General features: G+C 43.2%; 1 protein-coding gene across 2 annotated transcripts in view; it reads right to left on the bottom strand.

Annotated features, from left to right (window-relative positions):
- The window catches only part of bckdhb (branched chain keto acid dehydrogenase E1 subunit beta), a 53,357-nt gene extending 38,039 nt beyond the window's left edge, over nt 1–15,318 (bottom strand). For both annotated transcript variants that reach the window (XM_008277609.1, XM_008277610.1), the window contains exons 1-6: nt 15,116–15,318; nt 13,401–13,478; nt 12,212–12,280; nt 8,306–8,439; nt 6,408–6,563; nt 1,676–1,784 (exon numbers count right to left, since the gene is read on the bottom strand). In XM_008277609.1, coding sequence (XP_008275831.1) covers nt 1,676–1,784; nt 6,408–6,563; nt 8,306–8,439; nt 12,212–12,280; nt 13,401–13,478; nt 15,116–15,311 — 742 coding nt within the window. In that variant the 5' untranslated portion in view covers nt 15,312–15,318. The remainder of the gene's footprint in view (nt 1–1,675; nt 1,785–6,407; nt 6,564–8,305; nt 8,440–12,211; nt 12,281–13,400; nt 13,479–15,115) is intronic.
- Between the last annotated feature and the right edge of the window lie 4,032 nt (nt 15,319–19,350).

Here is a 19,350-nt window from a genome sequence, read left to right as displayed (position 1 = left end):
ATCGGGAATTGACGCAAGAAATGACACACTGAGCAATTTCACTCTTGCATACAGTACATTACTGATGTGCTATCTCATCGCTCCCCGAGGGGCTAATAATTTCTACTGAAAAACAAACAAACGATAACACCGCAGAGACACTTCGACACCTGCTCTCAGCTGCCTTGTGATGATAATAATAATAAGAATGCTTGTAACACAATTTCACATCTCTTGTCAGACAATTCTTTCACAACCACAAAGTAGATTTTAGGCCCCAGCTGAGAGTCACTAAAGATAACAATGATGATGAAACATAGCTTGCATATGCATTTATATTTTTTTCTACACATTCAGTGTCTATACATGGTGTTTTAACAACAGAGGCAGCCACAACATGTTATATTGTCTAACAAAAGATCCCATGTTGTAATCATCTGTTTTTATTATGTTTGGTTTGTGCAAAACAAAAGAAAATATGAGGATGCTCTTACTTTCCTCTTGCCCTCCTCAACCAGATGGCCTTCCAGCCTTACAAGCCTGTAAGAATGTTGTGCAGTTTGTACATAGAAACTGGGCAACTATTTAAAACTGTAAGCAAATGGCATGTTGTTGGTTACAAAAGCAAACCCAACAGTCTTCGTGCACTCAGCATGTAAGGAACTAAAGACCAAGTGGATTTATTTTTGATGGAAACTTTCCCACAACAATCGGAAATTCCATACAGTTAGTGTGCTGTGTTGCTAATGGGGCTAAGGTTATTAGTTTTGATTGTATGCTCACAAGTCAGGGTGATACATATGTCATGCTGAGGAAAAATCTCACAAAGTGGAAACTTAAAAACAGACCTAAAACCATGAGACAAGTACTGGGTGGGTTACTGTGTTTTCATGTCACCTTTTGTGCTTCGGTGCTTTCATTAATTAGTTTATTAAATTTCTAAATAGGGGTACAACATGGGACGTATAAGGGAAGGATTTTTGAAGTCGGACACTGGGGTCATAAATCTTTGTCTTAAATATCTTTATCTCTCCCTCTGCACAAACTACTAAAGAACAGAGACCTGGTTTGCAGACATATTTCACAATCTCATCTGGCTCCTATCTAAGCAGGAAACCAAAAAAAAATCAGAGACTTTTCTTTGAGGATGGCAGTACCAATCTCCTACAGTTGTGTATTTTATTATTATAATAAGTCTCCATCGCTGTCTTAAGTCATGGATATCAAATTATTATCATGTAACCAAGGCAGCACTGTTTTGCAACAGCTGCCAAGAACTGCTGAGAGTTTATTACAGCATTGCTGGACACCTTTTTGCACGGCAGCCTGCCCAAAGCCATGCAGGCCTTGGGTTTATCCATGCTAGAGACTGATGTTCCCTCCACACAAGGAGGGAGGGGCAGAGGATTCAGCTCAGCACTGTCAACACTTCACAGTCCATTTAGACAGTCTGCTTCACACCTGTGGTCCTGCTGATCTCACTCACATTGTTTGCAGTCAGGCATATTGTTTGTCTTGCCTCACACTTCTAACAAGGGGGAAAAAAAATGTTTTCCATAAAGAATCCAGGAAAACACATAGAGAGGCCAGCGAGGCATGAAGCTGGAGGAAGCTGAATATCACGGGGAACAAATGAACAGAAATAAACAAGCCTCAGTTACATGTTGACTTCATATTCACACACAAACTGGCTTACCTGCTGCTCTGTACAGAATCTTGGGCTCAAAGAATATGCATGGGTTCTTGTCAGCGATGCAGGAGAGGAGCAGCCCTTTGGCCTGCACTGGACTACGAGGTATTACAACCTGAGGAACACATGGCATCTGTTAGGCCAAGTAATGCAGCGAAGACATCTGAACTTTTACCTGAAACTGATTATTGAGACGTACAGAATTTTATTCGGTTCACATCACCAACATGCTCAGACGAAGATTTAGCGTCTACCTTAACTATCTGTATGACTCATACATTACCTGCTTAACCAACAGAGTGGAGTACAACTGATACAAAACCTTCAAACATGACTGCTAATCCACTGCCTGACCAAACTGCACTGATATTGATAATCTCTTTTGCTCTCTTGCGCTGTAACAGTTCCAGACATTTTGATAGAAAATTGGTATTCTCGTCAAAATCTGGGTATAACACTGGACCAGAGCTGAATCAAGCTTGTCAGGTTGTGTGTTGGGCCTGATTCTCAAATGGTGCTGATATTATGCACAAAGATTAGTATTTATCAGTCTGACCTTTGCAGAGAGACAACGTGTTTAATGCTCTCAGCGAGGGTTACTCACAGTGAATGAACTGTAGCTGTAAACTGTACAGTCCTTCTCAGCTGAGGCATATGAGAAACTTCCATGTATGCTTAGTAAAACAAACAAAAAAAGCAGCGAGGGATGTTATATCTAACATTTTAACATGGACTTGCGTACTTTGAGCACATGCTGTTGATTCCACCCAGAGTTCAGCATGCTTAACTCTGGCTCAACCCTGAAGTATGACTTAAAATTCATATTTTGATTCAAGCTGTCTGCTGTCTTTAACAAACCTGAAGCCTGTAGGTGTCCGCAGTGTTAAGCATGAAGCCTATACTTCTTATATACTACATTTTTAAATATTTGGACAGTTATTTTGTCCATGTGTCACTCCACTGGTGCAGTGTTCTGTTTCTACACTTCTTTTGACTTTTTTCCTCTTTTTGTCAAGTTCTTTAAGGTCTTAGTTACATCACACTGGACAGCAGAGACACTTCAAGGTCTTTATTTATCACAAACACAGTCATACATGGTATAACTTGCAGTGAAATGTTTTGCGTACTGTTCCACACCAAAACAATGTTAAGAAATGAATAAAAATAAGGATAAACACACAGGTAGTAAATATATATATGAGTATATCTATCTCTATATATATATACACACACACACACACACACACATATATATAGGGAGAGAGAAATAAAGGGGTTAAAAATAAAGCAAAATAAATAGATCAAATTTCAAACAGTACAAACAGAGATGGAATAAATAAAGAAATAATACTATATATAACTGTATGTATACAGGTGAAAGTGCAAGTGACCAGTTTGATTGTCTATTGTTTGAGGTTCAGCCGGCAGACTGCCTGAGGAAAGTAGCTCCTCCTCATCCTCTCTGTGTTTGCCTTCAGGCAGCGGTAACGCCACCCTGATGGCAGCAGAGAGAACAGTCTGTGGCTAGGGTGGGTGGGCTCACTCACAATCTTCCTGGCCTTTAACCTGCATCGTTTCATGTAAATGTCCTGCAGGTTGGGGAGGGTGGTTCTGATGGTGCGCTCAGCCAAGCGGACCACCCTTCTCAGGGCCAAGAAGTCCTGCTGGGTGCTGCTGCCCATCCAGGTGGTGATACTCCCTGCCAAAACACTCTCAATGGTGCAGGTGTAAAAGTTCCTGAGCACCTTGAGAGGGAGCTTAAAGTCCCTCAGTCGTCGGAGGAAGTAGAGACGCTGTCGAGCCTTCTTCACCAGGGTGTTGATGTGATAGGACCATGTCAGGTCCTGCGTGATGTTAACACCCAGGTACTTGAAGCTCTCCACTTGCTCCACCTTTGTCCCGCTGATCCTGAGTGGGTGGTCTGCCCTCTGCTGCTTCTTGCTGTAGTCCACAATCAGCTCCTTGGTCTTGCTGACGTTCAGGAGGAGGCTGTTGTCTCTGCACCAGTCCTCCAGGTGGGTGATCTCCATCAAACAGTCCTCCTCGTTGTTGTTGGAGATCAGGCCCACCACTGCTGTGTCATCAGCAAACTTACTGATGGTGTTAGAGTCTGATGTGGACAGGCAGTCATTGGTGTACAGGGAGTAAAGCAGAGGGCTCAGCACACAGCCCTGGGGGGCACCGATGTTCAGGGTGCGTGAGGGGGACAGGTGGTTCCCCACTCGAACCACCTGTGGTCTGCTGGTCAAAAAGCTATAGACCCACCTGCATAGGGAGGAGGTGAGTCCAAGGTCCTGCAGCTTAGTGACCAGTCTGGAGGGGATTATGGTGTTGAACGCTGAACTGAAGTCCATGAACAGCATTCTCACATAATACCCCTTCCTAGTGTCCAGGTGGGCCAGGGCTGTGTGAAGCAGGTGATTTATGGCGTTGTCTGTGGATCTGTTTGGCCAGTATGTGAACTGTAGGGGGTCCAGGGAGGCAGGTAGGGAGGAGGTGAAGTTTCTGATCAGTCTTTCAAAACATTTCATCACCACAGAGGTGAGGGCAATGGGCCGGTAGTCAATAAGACAGCTGGGCTTGGCTTTCTTGGGGACGGGAACAATCACAGACTGTTTAAAGCACCTGGGGATGATGCACTGGGAGAGCGAGAGGTTGAATATTTCTGTGAACACCGGTGCAAGCTGGTTGGCACAGGTTTTCAGGACACGGCCAGTTATACCGTCAGGTCCTGCAGCTTTCCTGGTATTCACGCGCTGAAACATCCGCCTCATTTCATGCTCCGTCGCGGTCCGCATCTCCTCCTCTCTGCCGGGCAGGATGATAAAAGTTGTTGAGTTCGTCGGCCAGAGAGATGTCAGCACTCACCATGGGCATCGGTGTTGCTTTGTACTCCGTCACTGTTCGTAGTCCCTGCCACAGTCCCCTGATGTCCCTTCGCTGCAGCTGTGACTCCAGCTTCTCCCCTTACCTCTGCTTGGCCTCCCTCACGGCTCTGCGGACGCTGTACGTAGCGGCGAGACTTCAGAGCGTCGCGGATGCCTTTGTTCATCCATGGCTTCTGATTGGGGAACTCCCTGATGGTTCTTTTGGGGATAGTGTCCTCCACTAGTTTCCCAATAAATCCCACAACCGTAAACAAACTGACGTCATCACCGGAGCTGCGTTGGAACATGTCCCAGTCTGTTGTCTCCAAGGCATCCTGCAGGGCGGCCTCTGATTGGTCAGACCAGCACGACACTTCTCTCTCCACCGGGGCTGCCCGCTTCAGCCGCTGTTTGTACCTGGGCAGAAGGAGAACGGAGGCGTGGTCTGACCTGCCGAATGGTGGTTGTGACTTTGCTGCATAGCCGTCTCTGAAGGGAAAGTAACAGTGGTCCAAAGTTCTGTCTCCTCTGGTGTGGAAGGCGAAGGGGAAGGTGCTGGTGGAGTTCTGGCATCGCCTTCCGCAAGCTGGCACTGTTAAAAGTCCCAGCCACGATGAGGGCTGCCTCCCGCTGGTTAGCCTGGTAGCTGGAGATAGCCTCATGTAGCTCGGCTAATGCAGTGTCCGTGTCTGCCTGTGGGTGGATGTAGACGGCGCTGAAAATAACGGAGGTGAATTCTCGGGGGAGATAGAAAGGCCAGGCATTTGATGGTTAAAAGTTCCAGGTTGGGCGAGCAGGACTTAGAGAGACACACAACATCTCTGCACCAGTTGTTGTTGGTCATAAGACAGATGCCCCGCCTCTAGACTTCCCCGACTCAGCCATTCTGTCCATACGATGAAGTGTGAAGAACTCCGCTTGTTGAACGGCGTGGTCCGGTACGGAGGAGGTCAGCCATGTCTCCGTCAGATGATATTGCAGTCTCTTGTGTCCCTCTGGTACCTGATCCTGGCTCTGAGCTCGTCCAGCTTGTTGTCCGGGGACTGGACGTTTGCGAGTAGGATGCTAGGCAGTGGTGGTCGGCGTGCTCGTAGCCTCAACCTGTTCCTAATGGCAGCTCGTTTCCCACGGGGCCTGTTACGCTGCCAGCGTCCTCTGTTGTTGTTGTTGGGGGGCACCCGCAGGATCTCGCTGGGCCAGGACGCATCGGCAGAAAAAGTGGTGTAATATGGTGAAAAGCCAATGTTCACCAGTGTGTCTCTGTCGTATTTGATACAACAAGGACATGACATGGTGAACGCAGTGCAGAAAGATAAATAAAAAGATAAATAATAAGAAAAGTTGGAATGGTGCTGGAGCAGGTACGACGGCTGCCGCACTCACCGGCGCCATCTTGATCACTGACCGAATGAACAGCCTGCCCTCCATTTTGGTCAAGTTTTTTTCTCTTAGTTAAATTGGAAAAGAAAAACAGCTGTGCTTCTATTTTCCAAGTGGCTCATAACAAGTGTGATTGGTTGTTGGAGAACAGAAAGTTGAATTTGTCTCAGCTGCTCCAGGGTGCACTGCAAAGTGACTCTGGAGTCTGTATTGTGTTGTCATTTTCAGAATGCATTCACTATGAGTGGGGACCTATTGCATCTCCGGTTTTTTCAAAGTTAGTCCAGTGTGTTCGGGTAATGATATTTAAAATGGGTGATTACTGACAAAGTTAGAGATGACAGAGTGTGACAAATCCTACAGCTCTCACTGGACTGGCTTATATCATCATTTCTATGAGGAGAAGATATTTCACTGTTGAACAAACAAAAGAACAAAATATGAAGGGAAAGACAGACGTGTCAGAGTCTGTAATGAGCAGCAGGGCTAACCTTAATACCAGGGCAGTGGGCGAAAAAGGCTTCAGGGCTTTGAGAGTGGTAAAGAGATCCATGGCCGACACACCCCCACGGAGCCCGGATGGTGAGGTTCCCGCAGTCAAACAAGTTGCCAGAACGGTAGCGGTACTTGGCTGCTTCATTGACTATCTGGAAAGATATCAATAAGGTTCATTAGACTATTAGAAGTCAGACACAGACAGAACTCTGCAGATCTTTGTGAGACCCCTGACATATTGTAGCAGCACAAACAATAAGGTTCAGTACGAGAAAAGAAAGTCAAAACATTATTTAATTTTAAATGTAACTATTTTAAACCTCCTAAAAGACAGAGTCCTTTCTTTGTTTTTTTTTTTGAATAAGCAACACCAGTGGAGGGGGAGCCATTCTCTCTGTTATTCCCCTTAAAGATATTAAAGAGGTACTTTACTTTTAACGAGCACCATCACCTCAATTGTCTCGAGTTTCTGTTACGTCTAAAGTTTCTGATACTGAGCTTCTTCCAAAAAAGTGTCCCAACTCTTCCACCCTGAAACTCAGGTGGCCTGTTAATCCGGGTTTTATGTCTCTCTAAGGTCGACTTGGACTGCATCATTTTAAGCGAGAGCACAGAAGGAGAAAGGGAGCCCACTCAAGGTCCGACACCAGGCCTAATCTACTGTTTCTCTGCATTGCAACAGGAGGCTCTTAGAAACAGGCTCCATTATCACATATTTTGTTTTATGTTGCCTTGACATAGCAGCAGGGACTCACATTAATCTTGCGGAGGGCGAGAATACGCTGAATGACACGAGTGTCAGCATGTATGCATGGAAAAACAGCAGCATTGCCCACTGTCCTGCTTAGCCTGTTAATGCCACATTACTCTTCCTCAGCAAAGGACCAAAGCAGGAGAAAGGGCTTCTTTTGTTCAACCAATTTTATATGAAACAATAGACATTCAAGGTGTGCTACAACAAATACGCTATTCAAACGAGATGGAAGGCACGTCTAAAAAGCAAGGCAGAGAGCAATGTTGTTCATTCTTTGCGGCCTTACTAATGAAAATACATATTAATAGCAGAATATCTGAAAGAAAATATTACATGATTAGATCCTCTGCTGTTAGACTCATTTTATTGAGCGGGACCACAGACATTCAGCTTGAGGGATTGTGAGATAAATCTCCAAGGCTACAGGTTCATGGCATAGTCATTTTAAAATCTGGCCATATGTTGTCAAGAATTCTCCTCCAGCTAAGACTCACAAACAGTTCTTCAAAAAAGGATGCAGCACAACAGCAGTTACATGGTTTCCCTTATTCTAGTGCTTACTTTATGCAGAGAACAACTTGACTACAGATTATTCTGCTGTACCAGTAGCAGCAAATTTAGACTCAAAGTAAACACACCAACATTTTTTCCTTTTCCAGCGTCAAGTCTTTAGGCCTAACTGACGCTGACACAACTGACATCAATTATGCAGGAGTATTCCTCAAGATATTTAACTACAGTTTGATGCAAACATCAGTGGAGTTAAGTTTGACCATTTGGGAGATCCAACAGTGCAAAAATGTATTTTAATTGATTTTCCCTCTGTCCCTTTTATTTTCTTACTTCCACTTTCATTAGTGAATAACATGATCAATTTCTTTTTCAAAAAGGCCAAGTATAAGATTGTCACTGAGTCACAAAGCAAGCCAGAGACTAAGCTTGGCCTTATATTTTGTGCTGAAAATAGTGTTTAATTCAAAACAATTCCCTTATCACTATTTCACAGAGGCATCAGCAGAATGAGTGTGATGTGCAGCAGACCATTCTCCAGTGCTAATAGACCCGACTATGAGAGACTAGCCTTGTGCTAACACAGGGTTCATTTTTTAGTATGTCATTAAGCAAGGAAGTGTGCCATACCTGGTCAAATGCAGGATAGATGTAGTCAGCAAACTGGATCTCAGCAATTGCTGTGGCACCAGCAACAGCTGCACCGATCCCAAACCCTACAATGCCCTGCTCACACAGGGGAGTGTTGAAGACTCTGTCCTTACCTTGGGGAAAAATAGAAGACAAGGGTACGGAGTGAGGAAGGTGACAAAAAATTGAAGGTTTAAGGTGTGATGGCCACCATTCAGGCTGGGACTGCTTAACAGCCCAGAGAACATAATAATTCACTTGGGACGAGTCAACACAATTGTGGGAAATAGTCTGTTTTTTCTGACACTTCTCACACTGATGACTGATGAGACTCCCAAGAATACGCTCTGTTACAATGCCATGTGGTTCTAAAATAAACCAAGTGACAAGCTGGTGACTCCTCCTCAGCTGTAGCTAACCAAGCCTGCGATGCACACAACCCCCACGGAGTAAAACAGAAGAAGGAAAACTATTTCCCATTCTCCACCCTATAATCTGAAAAAGAGCCGCAGGAGTGGGACTCTAAATTTGGGTTAAGAATGTTATTTTTGCCCTCATCTCTGTGTATTTGCCAATGCAGTCTTTTTCTGCTGTGCTGGGAAGTGTGCTTCTCAGCAGTGAAACTTTGCCCTCATGTGCCCTTTGCGTTCAAAAAGTTCAATTAGCAAGCACGGCACCACAAACCCTTGGAGGAATGAACAATTAAGTGATCAAAATTTAGTGCCTTACTGCTCAGACTGTAGCCGACCTCAACTATGCAGCTTCATGTGAAAGTGACAGTAAATAACATGTGTGTGTGCTTCTGTGTGTCATCAAAGCAATGAGCAGTAAATCAACCAATGACAAAAAAAAATAAAATACAACGAAGTGATGTGAAAATAACTCATCCGTGTTGATGTTTGGGCCTCAGTTGTTCAAGTGAGTGTAGAATGCAATTTTAAACAGCCAGCATGTAACTTTTATAGTTAGCTGTCTGACACCGTCGCTGCCTTCGGTAAAAAAGGCTAAACCCATCAGCGTGAGGGAGAGCTAGTCAGAGCACAGTCAGTGTCTGCTGCTGCTTTCAGGGAAACAGAAGCAGCCAGAGGTGGAGAGCTGACTCTCAGAGGTGAATGCATCCGCCTCGTAAAAAGCCATTCATATAGTGTCCACCCTGCATTAGCCTCTGTTCTGTGTAATGGCCGCGGGTGGCAGAGGTGTGCACAATCCCTTTCAGTAGTGAGAGGGATAAAAACAGCTTTGCGTTCGTCACTGTACACAAGGATGAGATGGAAAATAATGATCCCTTTCCAAAGGTCAACACTCCTGACGTCAATGAAAACAAAAGGCAGAGCTGGCCACCGTGGAACGGATTTGAGACTCTTCGCTATAAAGAAAAAAAAAAAAAACATAAAAAATAAACTGAAAAAGAACTCAAATAAGAAAGACCATTTATTTACATGTAATTATTTCATTACAACAATAAACAAGAAAGAACAATTGAGCTGAGTCTCCATACTCTGAAGACACAAAGGGCAGCTTAATGCTATTTAGAAGCTGTTGCCATGTCATTAGAATATTTCTGCACCCTAACAGTTGTATTTTTACGATTGTCAACTATACAGCAAAACTGGAGCTACCAGTTGCTTTTACCCCTCTGAACCTCAAGGAGTTTCTGGGTGGTTTTTGCTCCTGTTACTTTTATACTCACTGTGGGCTCATTTTTTTGTGCAATTTATAGTTCCGAACCTCTACAGAAATGTCACAAAAATGGCAAGAAGTACAAAGAATTACAAAATAGCAAAGAAAAAAAGAAGAAACAAGAAGGAATCGAAAACTGAATTTCTTTGAATGCTTTTTTTTCTCTCTAAAAATAAAAATAAAAATCTGGAATTAATGTATACAACATTTTCCCAAGTGCCCGCAGGTGTTTGCAAGACTGGAACAAAGTGTTGACTCTATATGTTTTATAATTTTATCATATTTATTTTTTTATTTTTTTTTACTTTTCCCCTTATTTGCACTGTGTACACAACCTGTAGCTCGGCCCGCTAGTGGCTTCCCAGGTACAAAGTTTCTTGTTTTTTACAGAAGCTGATTACTACGAAGCATTTGTGACCCATCTTCCATCGTATATCTAAAATACAGCCCGAATTACATTAACACCTGATAAAATATTTATTTAGGGTTTATTACTTAGATCGGTCCATTTAGTTGCTTTCTACATGTAGGTAACATCATATTACAATATTACACTCCATATTGTTGTCAAATACCATCAGGAGCAATGTGACTGATTTTGTGCAGATGGGTCACATTTTAACTTTTGGCAAATGTTTAAATAACACAGTGACTGATGAAATACCACAATTTTAAACTTAGATTTCAGCAATTTTCACGACGGAAGTGCACATCACAGATCTGGCGATTCTTTGAGTATTCACAGTTTCTGGCTGACACATGGTGACATTTTGGCAGTCTGGGTTTTTCTGGGTTCAGAGGGTTAAACAATAATAATAATAAATGAATGAATAACATATCTCTAAAAATAAGCTGCAGTATGTGCTAGCCTTCATCATGCATGAGAGTTGGACTAAGAGTGTTTTCATCTACTTCTTTCAACTAGAAACATAAAAATAGGATTGTATGCTTGGTAGAAGTGGACAACGTCATGCACTGATTTAAGCAAAATGCAACATTTGCAGACTAACTGATGACATACATGAAGCATGTGACTCATCCTCTAAAACTCTTGCCTCGCTGATGGTAAAGACACATAGAGCAGACTAAACCATTAGGTCTGTGTGGACCTGTGAAAAGACTTCAACCCTCCTCAAATCAATCAAAATCAACTGCACATTTTACACACCATTCTTATTCATTTGGGGTTTGATAGACACTTTTAATTAAGTGATCTCTTCTTTTGCAGTCGATAAATGTTAGCACCTGCCTGCAGGGTTAGCACCATCTAGTGTTTCACACTCTTTCGGTAGTGGATGGAAATGCACATTAATTAGTGTTTTCTGACCGGTCGACCAAATGTCAGTCTGAGAGCAGTGTGACAACAGAGGTTTCAGGGTTAGTGGCTGATTAAAACGGGTAGTGTAAGTCGACACAACATTTATCAGAAACCACACAGTGTCTGCCTGGCTTTAGGTCCTGTGCACACTGGTGCTCTGTCATAAAATACTGGGACACTTAAACAGAATCGAGTCATTGTTTATTCTTATGGTATGTCAGTTACACATATCATTTTTCTACTATGGCAGGTGCAGCTACAGCTTCTGAATAGTTTAATTTGGTGCCAATAGATCCTTTAAGAGCTCAAATTACAGTGAAAGCACAAAAAAACAGAAAAAAAAGGGGAAAAAAGATCATGTAAATTGATACAGCGTCTCTTGAACTATCTAATCTTATAACATAATGGATTATGAGGACACAACAAACTACAGCCTTGATATTGCCATAAAATTAATGTAGAAACTCTCTGGTTCACTGTAAGCGAAAAGAGGACTTCACAAAAGCAGCAAAGACCTATGCACTGTCTGCAGTGTGCAAACAGGTGTGACTAACATTAACAATGGCTCTTCTGCATTTAAGTGTCCCAGTAAGTGCTGCCTGATATTAAAGGTGAAATGTTATCAGTTACACCTGTGCTTTCCCTGTTCTGACGTGTCTAAACATCTGTCTGTCTGTCTGTCCGTCGGACACATACTGTACGTGCAAACAGATCCTTCTGGTCCTCTAGGTGAACAGTGAGCAGCAACTTAACCTTGCAAGAGCGGTGACTGGTCAGATTCTTTGCAGTACTCTGCTGCCATCTAGTTGCAAAATTGCATCACACAAACTGGAGAGCAGGTTGCTGACAGTTTTTACAGACTTAGCAACTGAGACTTTTAGATGGGGGAATTTAAAACGGCATCTTACCATATTTGTCTCTCAGACCCACTGTGCATCGGAAGACTCCACCAAAGGCAACATCTTCCCCAAAGATGACTGCAGACAAACAATAGGACGCAGTCAGTGGTGTATGTTCCTCAGCAGACAAGAAAACAACAGTAAACAGTAACAGTTACATTCAAAAGTAAAAATCACAACGTGAGATGTGGAAAAGAAAAACAACATGCCACGATCCCTGCTGACAGCTCTCTGATTGGAGCTCAACAGTCTTGGCAAGTGATCAAGCAACATTTCTTACCTTTTAAGGCTAAGTAGTGAAGCGAAGGGGGTTGCTGGTTCCACAAGTGATTAAGCCTCACGCTACATTTCTATATCTATCTATATCCTAAATATTCTTATTGCTGTCCTTGCTACAACAGAACTATCCTGGATAATGTAACAACTCTACGGGTTTGGATTACGTCCACCACTTTTAATAATTTAAATGCCCTTTATCAGAAATAATGTTTTACATGTCACTTGTTGCATGTCAGACAAGTTTAAATACACCAGTATGAGCTGGCTGCTGTTGCCAAGGAAAGGGAACACGTCACTGCTGAATTTGTGAACATAATATAATGCCTTAATTGCTGGATTAATCTACCTCTCCAACCTCTTAATGTAAACTGACTAAAAGTTAAGCTTTTAAGATGCTTCTTGCTAAAATTCACTATGGAAATGACAGCTGCTTTATGAAACTGGACTTGTACCTTCAAATTTTTAATTGAAGAACCAGATATCTTCTAATTCAGTCGTGTTTTGGATTGATGATTTAACTGGGGCAGTTTCCTGGCAACTCAAGCTGTAGATGAGCACAAATTATTAGGTGTCATAACACATAACACCGTCTGGGGGAAAAATTAATAGGATTTTTACTTCCAGAACCAGAGACATCTGTAACAGCTTCTCACACTACTTAACTCTACAGGGAATTTATTGGACAGTGTATGGAGTTGCAGCAAGAAGTGCTTAGAATGAGGAGACACCATAGATCTGTATTTCTTATTTATGCATTACTTAGATTGTGCATTTAATGAGCAAATGCACACTGTATGTAATGCACATTACATATACAAGAGCCTGAGCAAGCAGTTCATACTTTTTAAAACTATAGATGGTTACCAGGACTGATGTTTTACAGACTGCATGACCTCCATTTCCTGCATTAGTGTCCTACCTGCTGTAGGATCACTAGAGAGAGTGTTGTCCAAGGCACTTGTTATTGACTGGAACAAGTTCATCTTCTGGGTAGGGCCTAAAAGACAATTTAGCAAAGTTAATAATAGCAAAAAAAAACAAACAAAAAAAAACCTTTAAAGAACACACCCACACAATAATTTGCATGTAAACTACATTCAGAGTTGACAAACAGTACACTGCTGAACTAAACTGTAACTCACCATACCAGTTACTGCAGGAAAAAATAATTACATAACTTGGCAAAGACTCACTGTCTCCTGCCAGACGCTTCTTTGTCACAGACACAATACCAGTAATTTCTCAGTTCTGTTGTGTTGTTTTTCTGGATCCAGTAAAAATGTTAGTAATGTTAGTTGGTTAGTTACAAGTGCCAACTTCCTGGTCAAATTTACTGCAGGGCAGAAAATGAGCCAACGCTTGTTTGGGACTATCAACAGAAGAAACATATGAGTTACATTCTGTCATGCAATGAAGTCAAATCAAAAGTACTTTTATGCTGGAAAGCTACAGCAACCAAATGCAAATCAACACACATCTAAATGAACCATCATGTAGTATTTTTATTTCAGCCAGCATAGATTACTTAGTTTGGCTATCAGCCAAATAATCTTCTTAACCTTTTGTTTAATTATGCTAAATAGTAAGTCACGCTGCTGAGAGAGCTTATTAGCAGCAGTAACCTTTTAACACTGAGTTCAGTGATCGCTACCAGTAACTTGCACTACTGCATACATAGGCAAACAGGTCAGATGGTGGACTTTTAAAGTCAACCTCTGCTCATAAAGTGTTTTTTCTTGCATGTCTGTGCAACATGATGGAGCGTGGGAAGAGATTCATACTCATAGACTGCTTCACTTTTCCCTGCTGAAGTTGGAAGGTTCCTCTGTGCCCAATTTAAACGGGTGAGGGGATTACTGTGACATGGCAACTACTTTGGTGCAAATCATGGCCCAACATCAGTGTGACAAGTGATAAAACAGAGGAGGACATCATGTGTCTAACAGGTGAACCCTGCACATGAGCAGTAGTTATTCATAACTTAGACTGACTTTATTAATCCCAGAGGGAAATTCAGTTGTTAAAGCAGCATGAATGTTCAACAGAGGGGGTAAACAAAGCAAAAGACAACACAGAATATTGGAGTATAAAATGAAGGTTAAAAAAAGAATGTCAAATAAAATAAGATTAAAAAAATAAATAAAAATACATAGAAAATATAATATTGAAGAAAGTCAACTAAATTTACAAGAATGTACAAGAGAGTTACAGAAATGTGCAAATGATAATGTGTTTAGATCAAAGCATAAATACTGGAGTCTTCAAAAAGGGAAAAATAATACACATGTAATAACATATAATTTTACAACTTTCACACTTCGAAAGTAAGTTTTTATGTGGAAAAAGTATATATATCAGATATGTCTTATCATTATTAATCCAAGCGTTTTGAAAGTTTCAGTTCAAAGCTGTACTGACGGTGACATTGGTTTCCCCATTCCGACTTGACAACCGAATAGAAAACGCCTGTATGCAGCACAGTGTTGACAGTTCTGCTAAAAGGTGTCTCAGTTTTTTGCTTTTTGTTTTTTTCTACGGTTAAACAACGGAAACGTCCGGTGTTATCGTAAAAAAAGTGTTACCTGTTCATGCGAACAAACTTAGCTAACGCTAGCCGGCTAACCAGCCACTCACCGTATTGTGTCGGGACGGGGTCAGGCTGGAAGGTAAAGTGTGCTGCATGTCTTCGTTGTGTTTTTGTACGCGAATTACAGCTGGGTGACAGTTTTAACGGGGAGGCCCCATACGAGCTCTGAGCCCCGGTGCCAACACCGGAGAGGGAAAGTTTCAAGTTTGAACCTCGGATGAAGAACCGTGCAGCAGCCGCCATCACTGTTGTTGTGACTAACCAGGAAGGGCACTGTGAATCAAAGTGTGAAGATCGTCTATGAAGTAAAGACATCACTCAGTGGGGAAAAAATGCACTCTAGTCTGGTAACAAGATACACCCCTGATCCATTTTCTGATTAATTCCTCAGTTTGGCTTTTCTTTTCCATAAACCTGACTCATGATAGTGAAGTAATCTGGTGCTTAAGCTAAATTCATTTTTGTTTTGTCTGATGTTATTTCAGTAACAGGATTTTACTTGCATTCAGCAACAAAATACCAAAGCGTTTCTGGCAGTATATTGTATAATATGTCTTTTTGGTAAAGTTTGGAAAAGCTTTTACAGCACTAATTACAATATAGTGGGAAAATTTCGTTCATTTTGTTGAGAGTCAAACAGGCTAGTCCAAGTGGGAGATGAATGTCTGTTCTCTTTGGTAGCCGAGAGTAGTGGCAGAGTGAGAGCTCTTGTTTCCATCCCTTCTCTGTCAGCCTCCGTGAGAGCATGAAGGCTGTGATTGGTCAAACAGGAGGGCGGTGTGCGCTGCCACCAGACGCTGTCCACTCACCTTCATTTTTCTACACAGTCTATGAGTCCACCTGATCCGGTGCGTGTGTCGTTTCAAATTGTCAATACTTAAAAAAAAATTCTGTTCCCCCGTCAATACCCTAGAGAAGCAGCAACAGCTAGACTGCACTCAGCGATCTGTTCATGTTGTCACGAAGTGTAATAAATGGTTGAACTCCATGGAAAGAGTCTGCACGCTTCATGACAATACTTAACTGTAGAAGTGAGCTTACTTAAATTTTAACTCATTACCAGTGTTTGGAGAAACACTTAAAACATCTTTAATTCAACCCTTTTTTTTTTTTTTTTTACAGTGAACAATTCTTTATTATTCATATATTTTATGTAAAAAATTACTGCTGTGAGATGTAGTGTTTACAACAGATTTTTTAAATTCCTCAAGCGAGGGAGTTTAAGTATCTCAGGATCTTGTTCATGAGTGATGGGAAAATGGAGCGTGAGATGGACAGGCGGCTCGGTGCAGCGTCAGCAGTAATGCGGGCGCTGTACCGGACTGTCGTTGTGAAGAGAGAGCTGAGCCGCAAGGCAAAGCTCTCGATTTACCAGTCCATCTACGTCCCAACCCTCACCTATGGTCACGAGCTTTGGGTCATGACCGAAAGAACGAGATCGTGGATACAAGGGGCCGAAATGAGCTTCCTCCGCAGGGTGGCTGGACTCAGCCTTAGAGATAGGGTGAGGAGCTCGGACATCCGGAGGGAGCTCGGAGTAGAGCCGCTGCTCCTTCGCGCTGAAAGGAGCCAGTTGAGGTAGCATGGACATCTGATTCGGATGCCACCGGGGAGGCTTCCTCTGGAGGTTTTCCGAACACATCCACCTGGGAGGAGACCCCGGGGCAGACCCAGAACCCGCTGGAGGGATTATATCTCTTGGCTGGCCTGGGAACGCCTCGGGATCCCCCATGCAGAGCTGGAAAGCGTCGCTGGGGTGAGGGAGGTCTGGGACGACCTGCTTCGCCTGCTGCCCCTGCGACCCGACCCCGGATAAGCAGAAGACAATGGATGGATGGATGGATGGATGGATGGATGGATGGATGGATGGATTGTCACCATCATTTTCACCGTTTTGGACTACGTTAACTTTTACTGCACTTGTTGGCAAGATCAAAGTAATGGCAGGCAAACGCAACAGTGTCGCAGCGCAGACGGCCCGAGAAACAGCTTTTGACTGAACTTTCTGCACTCTCTGGATTTGGTGGAGCAACATGCTACGGAGTTTCCCTCTGGTAGCTGTGGTAGACGACCCGGTGGACACGGTGATGGCTCCTGGTTAGCTGTTCGCAAGCGGATTCCACAGACTGTACTTGGAAGCGCCTCAGATCTCCAGAAAGAGACTTTCGGGGTCTCAATCAACTGACTGTAAAAGACTCCTATTCTCTACAACAAGTTGACGAGTCTCTTGCCTTCCTGTCCAGAGGGAAGTTTCTCACCACCCCGGACCTTGCTTGAGGTTACTGGCAGGTGGCTGTTGCTAAGGAGTACAGAGCAAAAACTGCTTTCATCATGCACTGTGGCCTCTTCCAGTTCAGAGTCCTCCCCTTCAGTCTTTGCAATGCGCCAGCCACTTTTCAGAGGTTCATGAACTCAGTCCTTGCTGGCCTCATATACAAGTCCTGTGCAGTGTACCTGGATGACAGTGTTGTTGCTTCACCCACCTTTGAGCAACATCTGACAAACCTGGGAGAAGTCATCGCCAGGCTGAAGTCAGCCGGTCTCCTTGAAACTGAGCAAGTGTCAGTTCTGCGTCAGTGAACTGACCTTCCTTGGCTACCGTGTCACACCATCTGGCATATGCCCAGACCCAGACAAAGTAAAAGCCGTGACGGAATTCAAGGTGCCCTCCACTGTGAAGCACGTGCGACAGTTTTTTGGCCTAACAGGTTATTATCGCCGCTTTGTGCAAGACTATGCCAAACATGCTGAGCCACTCTTTGCCTTCACAAAAAAAGAGGTCCAGTTCAACTGGGACAGCAAATGCCAAACAGCCGTGGATCTCCTGAAAGGTAGCATAACTTCAGCACCTGTACTGAGATTCCCAGACTTTTTACGTCCTTTCTTCATCCATGCAGACGCTTGCCTTGCAGGTCTTGGGGCGGCGCTAATGCAGAGAGACGATGAAGACAGAAATGTTGCAGTGGCATATGCTAGCCGTGCTCTACATAAGTCTGAAAAACCACACTCAACTCCAGAGAAGGACTGTTTGGCCGTCATGTGGGCTTTGGAACACTTCAGGCCGTATGTCAAAGGCCTTCATGTGACTGTATTCACAGACCATAGCAGCCTCAAATGGCTGATGTCTCGTCCCAACCCTTCTGGCAGGCTGGCCCGATGGTCTCTTCGTCCCCAGGACTTCGAATTTAGTATAGTTCATAAGCCTGGTGAACGTAACAAAGTACCTGACGCCCTGTCCCAAAATCCTCTTCCCACAAATGACTCTCCCATGGACCTCTTGCCTGAATATGCTGTGATAGGGAGATTGGATCTCCGTGCACTGCCCCCAGTGATGCTGGCAGACCGCCCACATGTGCAACAGATACAGCTGGAGGATCAGATCCAGTAACTGGCGAATTGCTCCGTCAGTTAGAGGATGGCCAACAAAATGCGGATAACAGCCATGATCCCCTACAGCAGTGGTTCTCAACCTTTTTCAGTCGCAACCCCCAATCTAGCATGCATGTCTGTTCTTTTAAGTCATCGCTCCATTTCTCCAGCTAGCAAACTTGCTGCAGAGTTGGCTAAAACAACAACAACGCGCCTGTTTTTTTTTTTTTTAATCTTTAAAGCCCCTCCACCGCAGTGCTTCACTGACCATAATCTCACACGCACAGATCAGAATCTCATACAAACGCTGCGTTGATACAATGAATTTTGGACAAACAATGAAGCAGTAAACAACTCTGTTTGAAATTATGTAATTTTATATTAATGCAATAACCCTTACTTTTCTAATGTTTAAGTAGCCTAATGTTTAAGTTTAAGTTCTGCGATTTCAGACTGTCTGTGAACGCTTTCTGCAGCTGCCGCTCCTGCTGACAGCAAACCGGGGAGAAAAAAAATCTTTGCTCCGATGATGTGTGAATGACAAGGGCAGAGATGAGACGAAGCCAGTGGACAGGTTCGTTGTTGTTTTGGTGTAGTCTAGTTATGCCCGACAGTAACTGGTTTTGAGTAAAAATGCCTGTTTGAGACCAACCGCTCGTCGTTCCTCTAATGTCCGGTCGGAAGCTACATTAATTTTGCGCATATATATTTTTTTTCAAAATGATTTGGCGACCCCCAGAAATAATCTCGCGACCCCAGTTGGGGTCAGGAGCCCAAGGTTGAGAATGGCTGCTCTAGTGTATGAAAAGTGCTACACAAATAAAGTTTGATTTGATTAGTTGACATCTTACCTATATATATATAATAATAATACATCCTCATGCAGACACAAATGAACATAAAACGCTTGACC

The sequence above is a fragment of the Stegastes partitus genome, unplaced genomic scaffold, assembly GCF_000690725.1.
Source record: "Stegastes partitus isolate 25-593 unplaced genomic scaffold, Stegastes_partitus-1.0.2 Scaffold103, whole genome shotgun sequence".
Lineage (NCBI taxonomy): Eukaryota > Metazoa > Chordata > Actinopteri > Pomacentridae > Stegastes > Stegastes partitus.
Note: the sequence above shows the minus strand (reverse complement) of the source record. Positions and strands in the feature narration are given on the sequence as shown.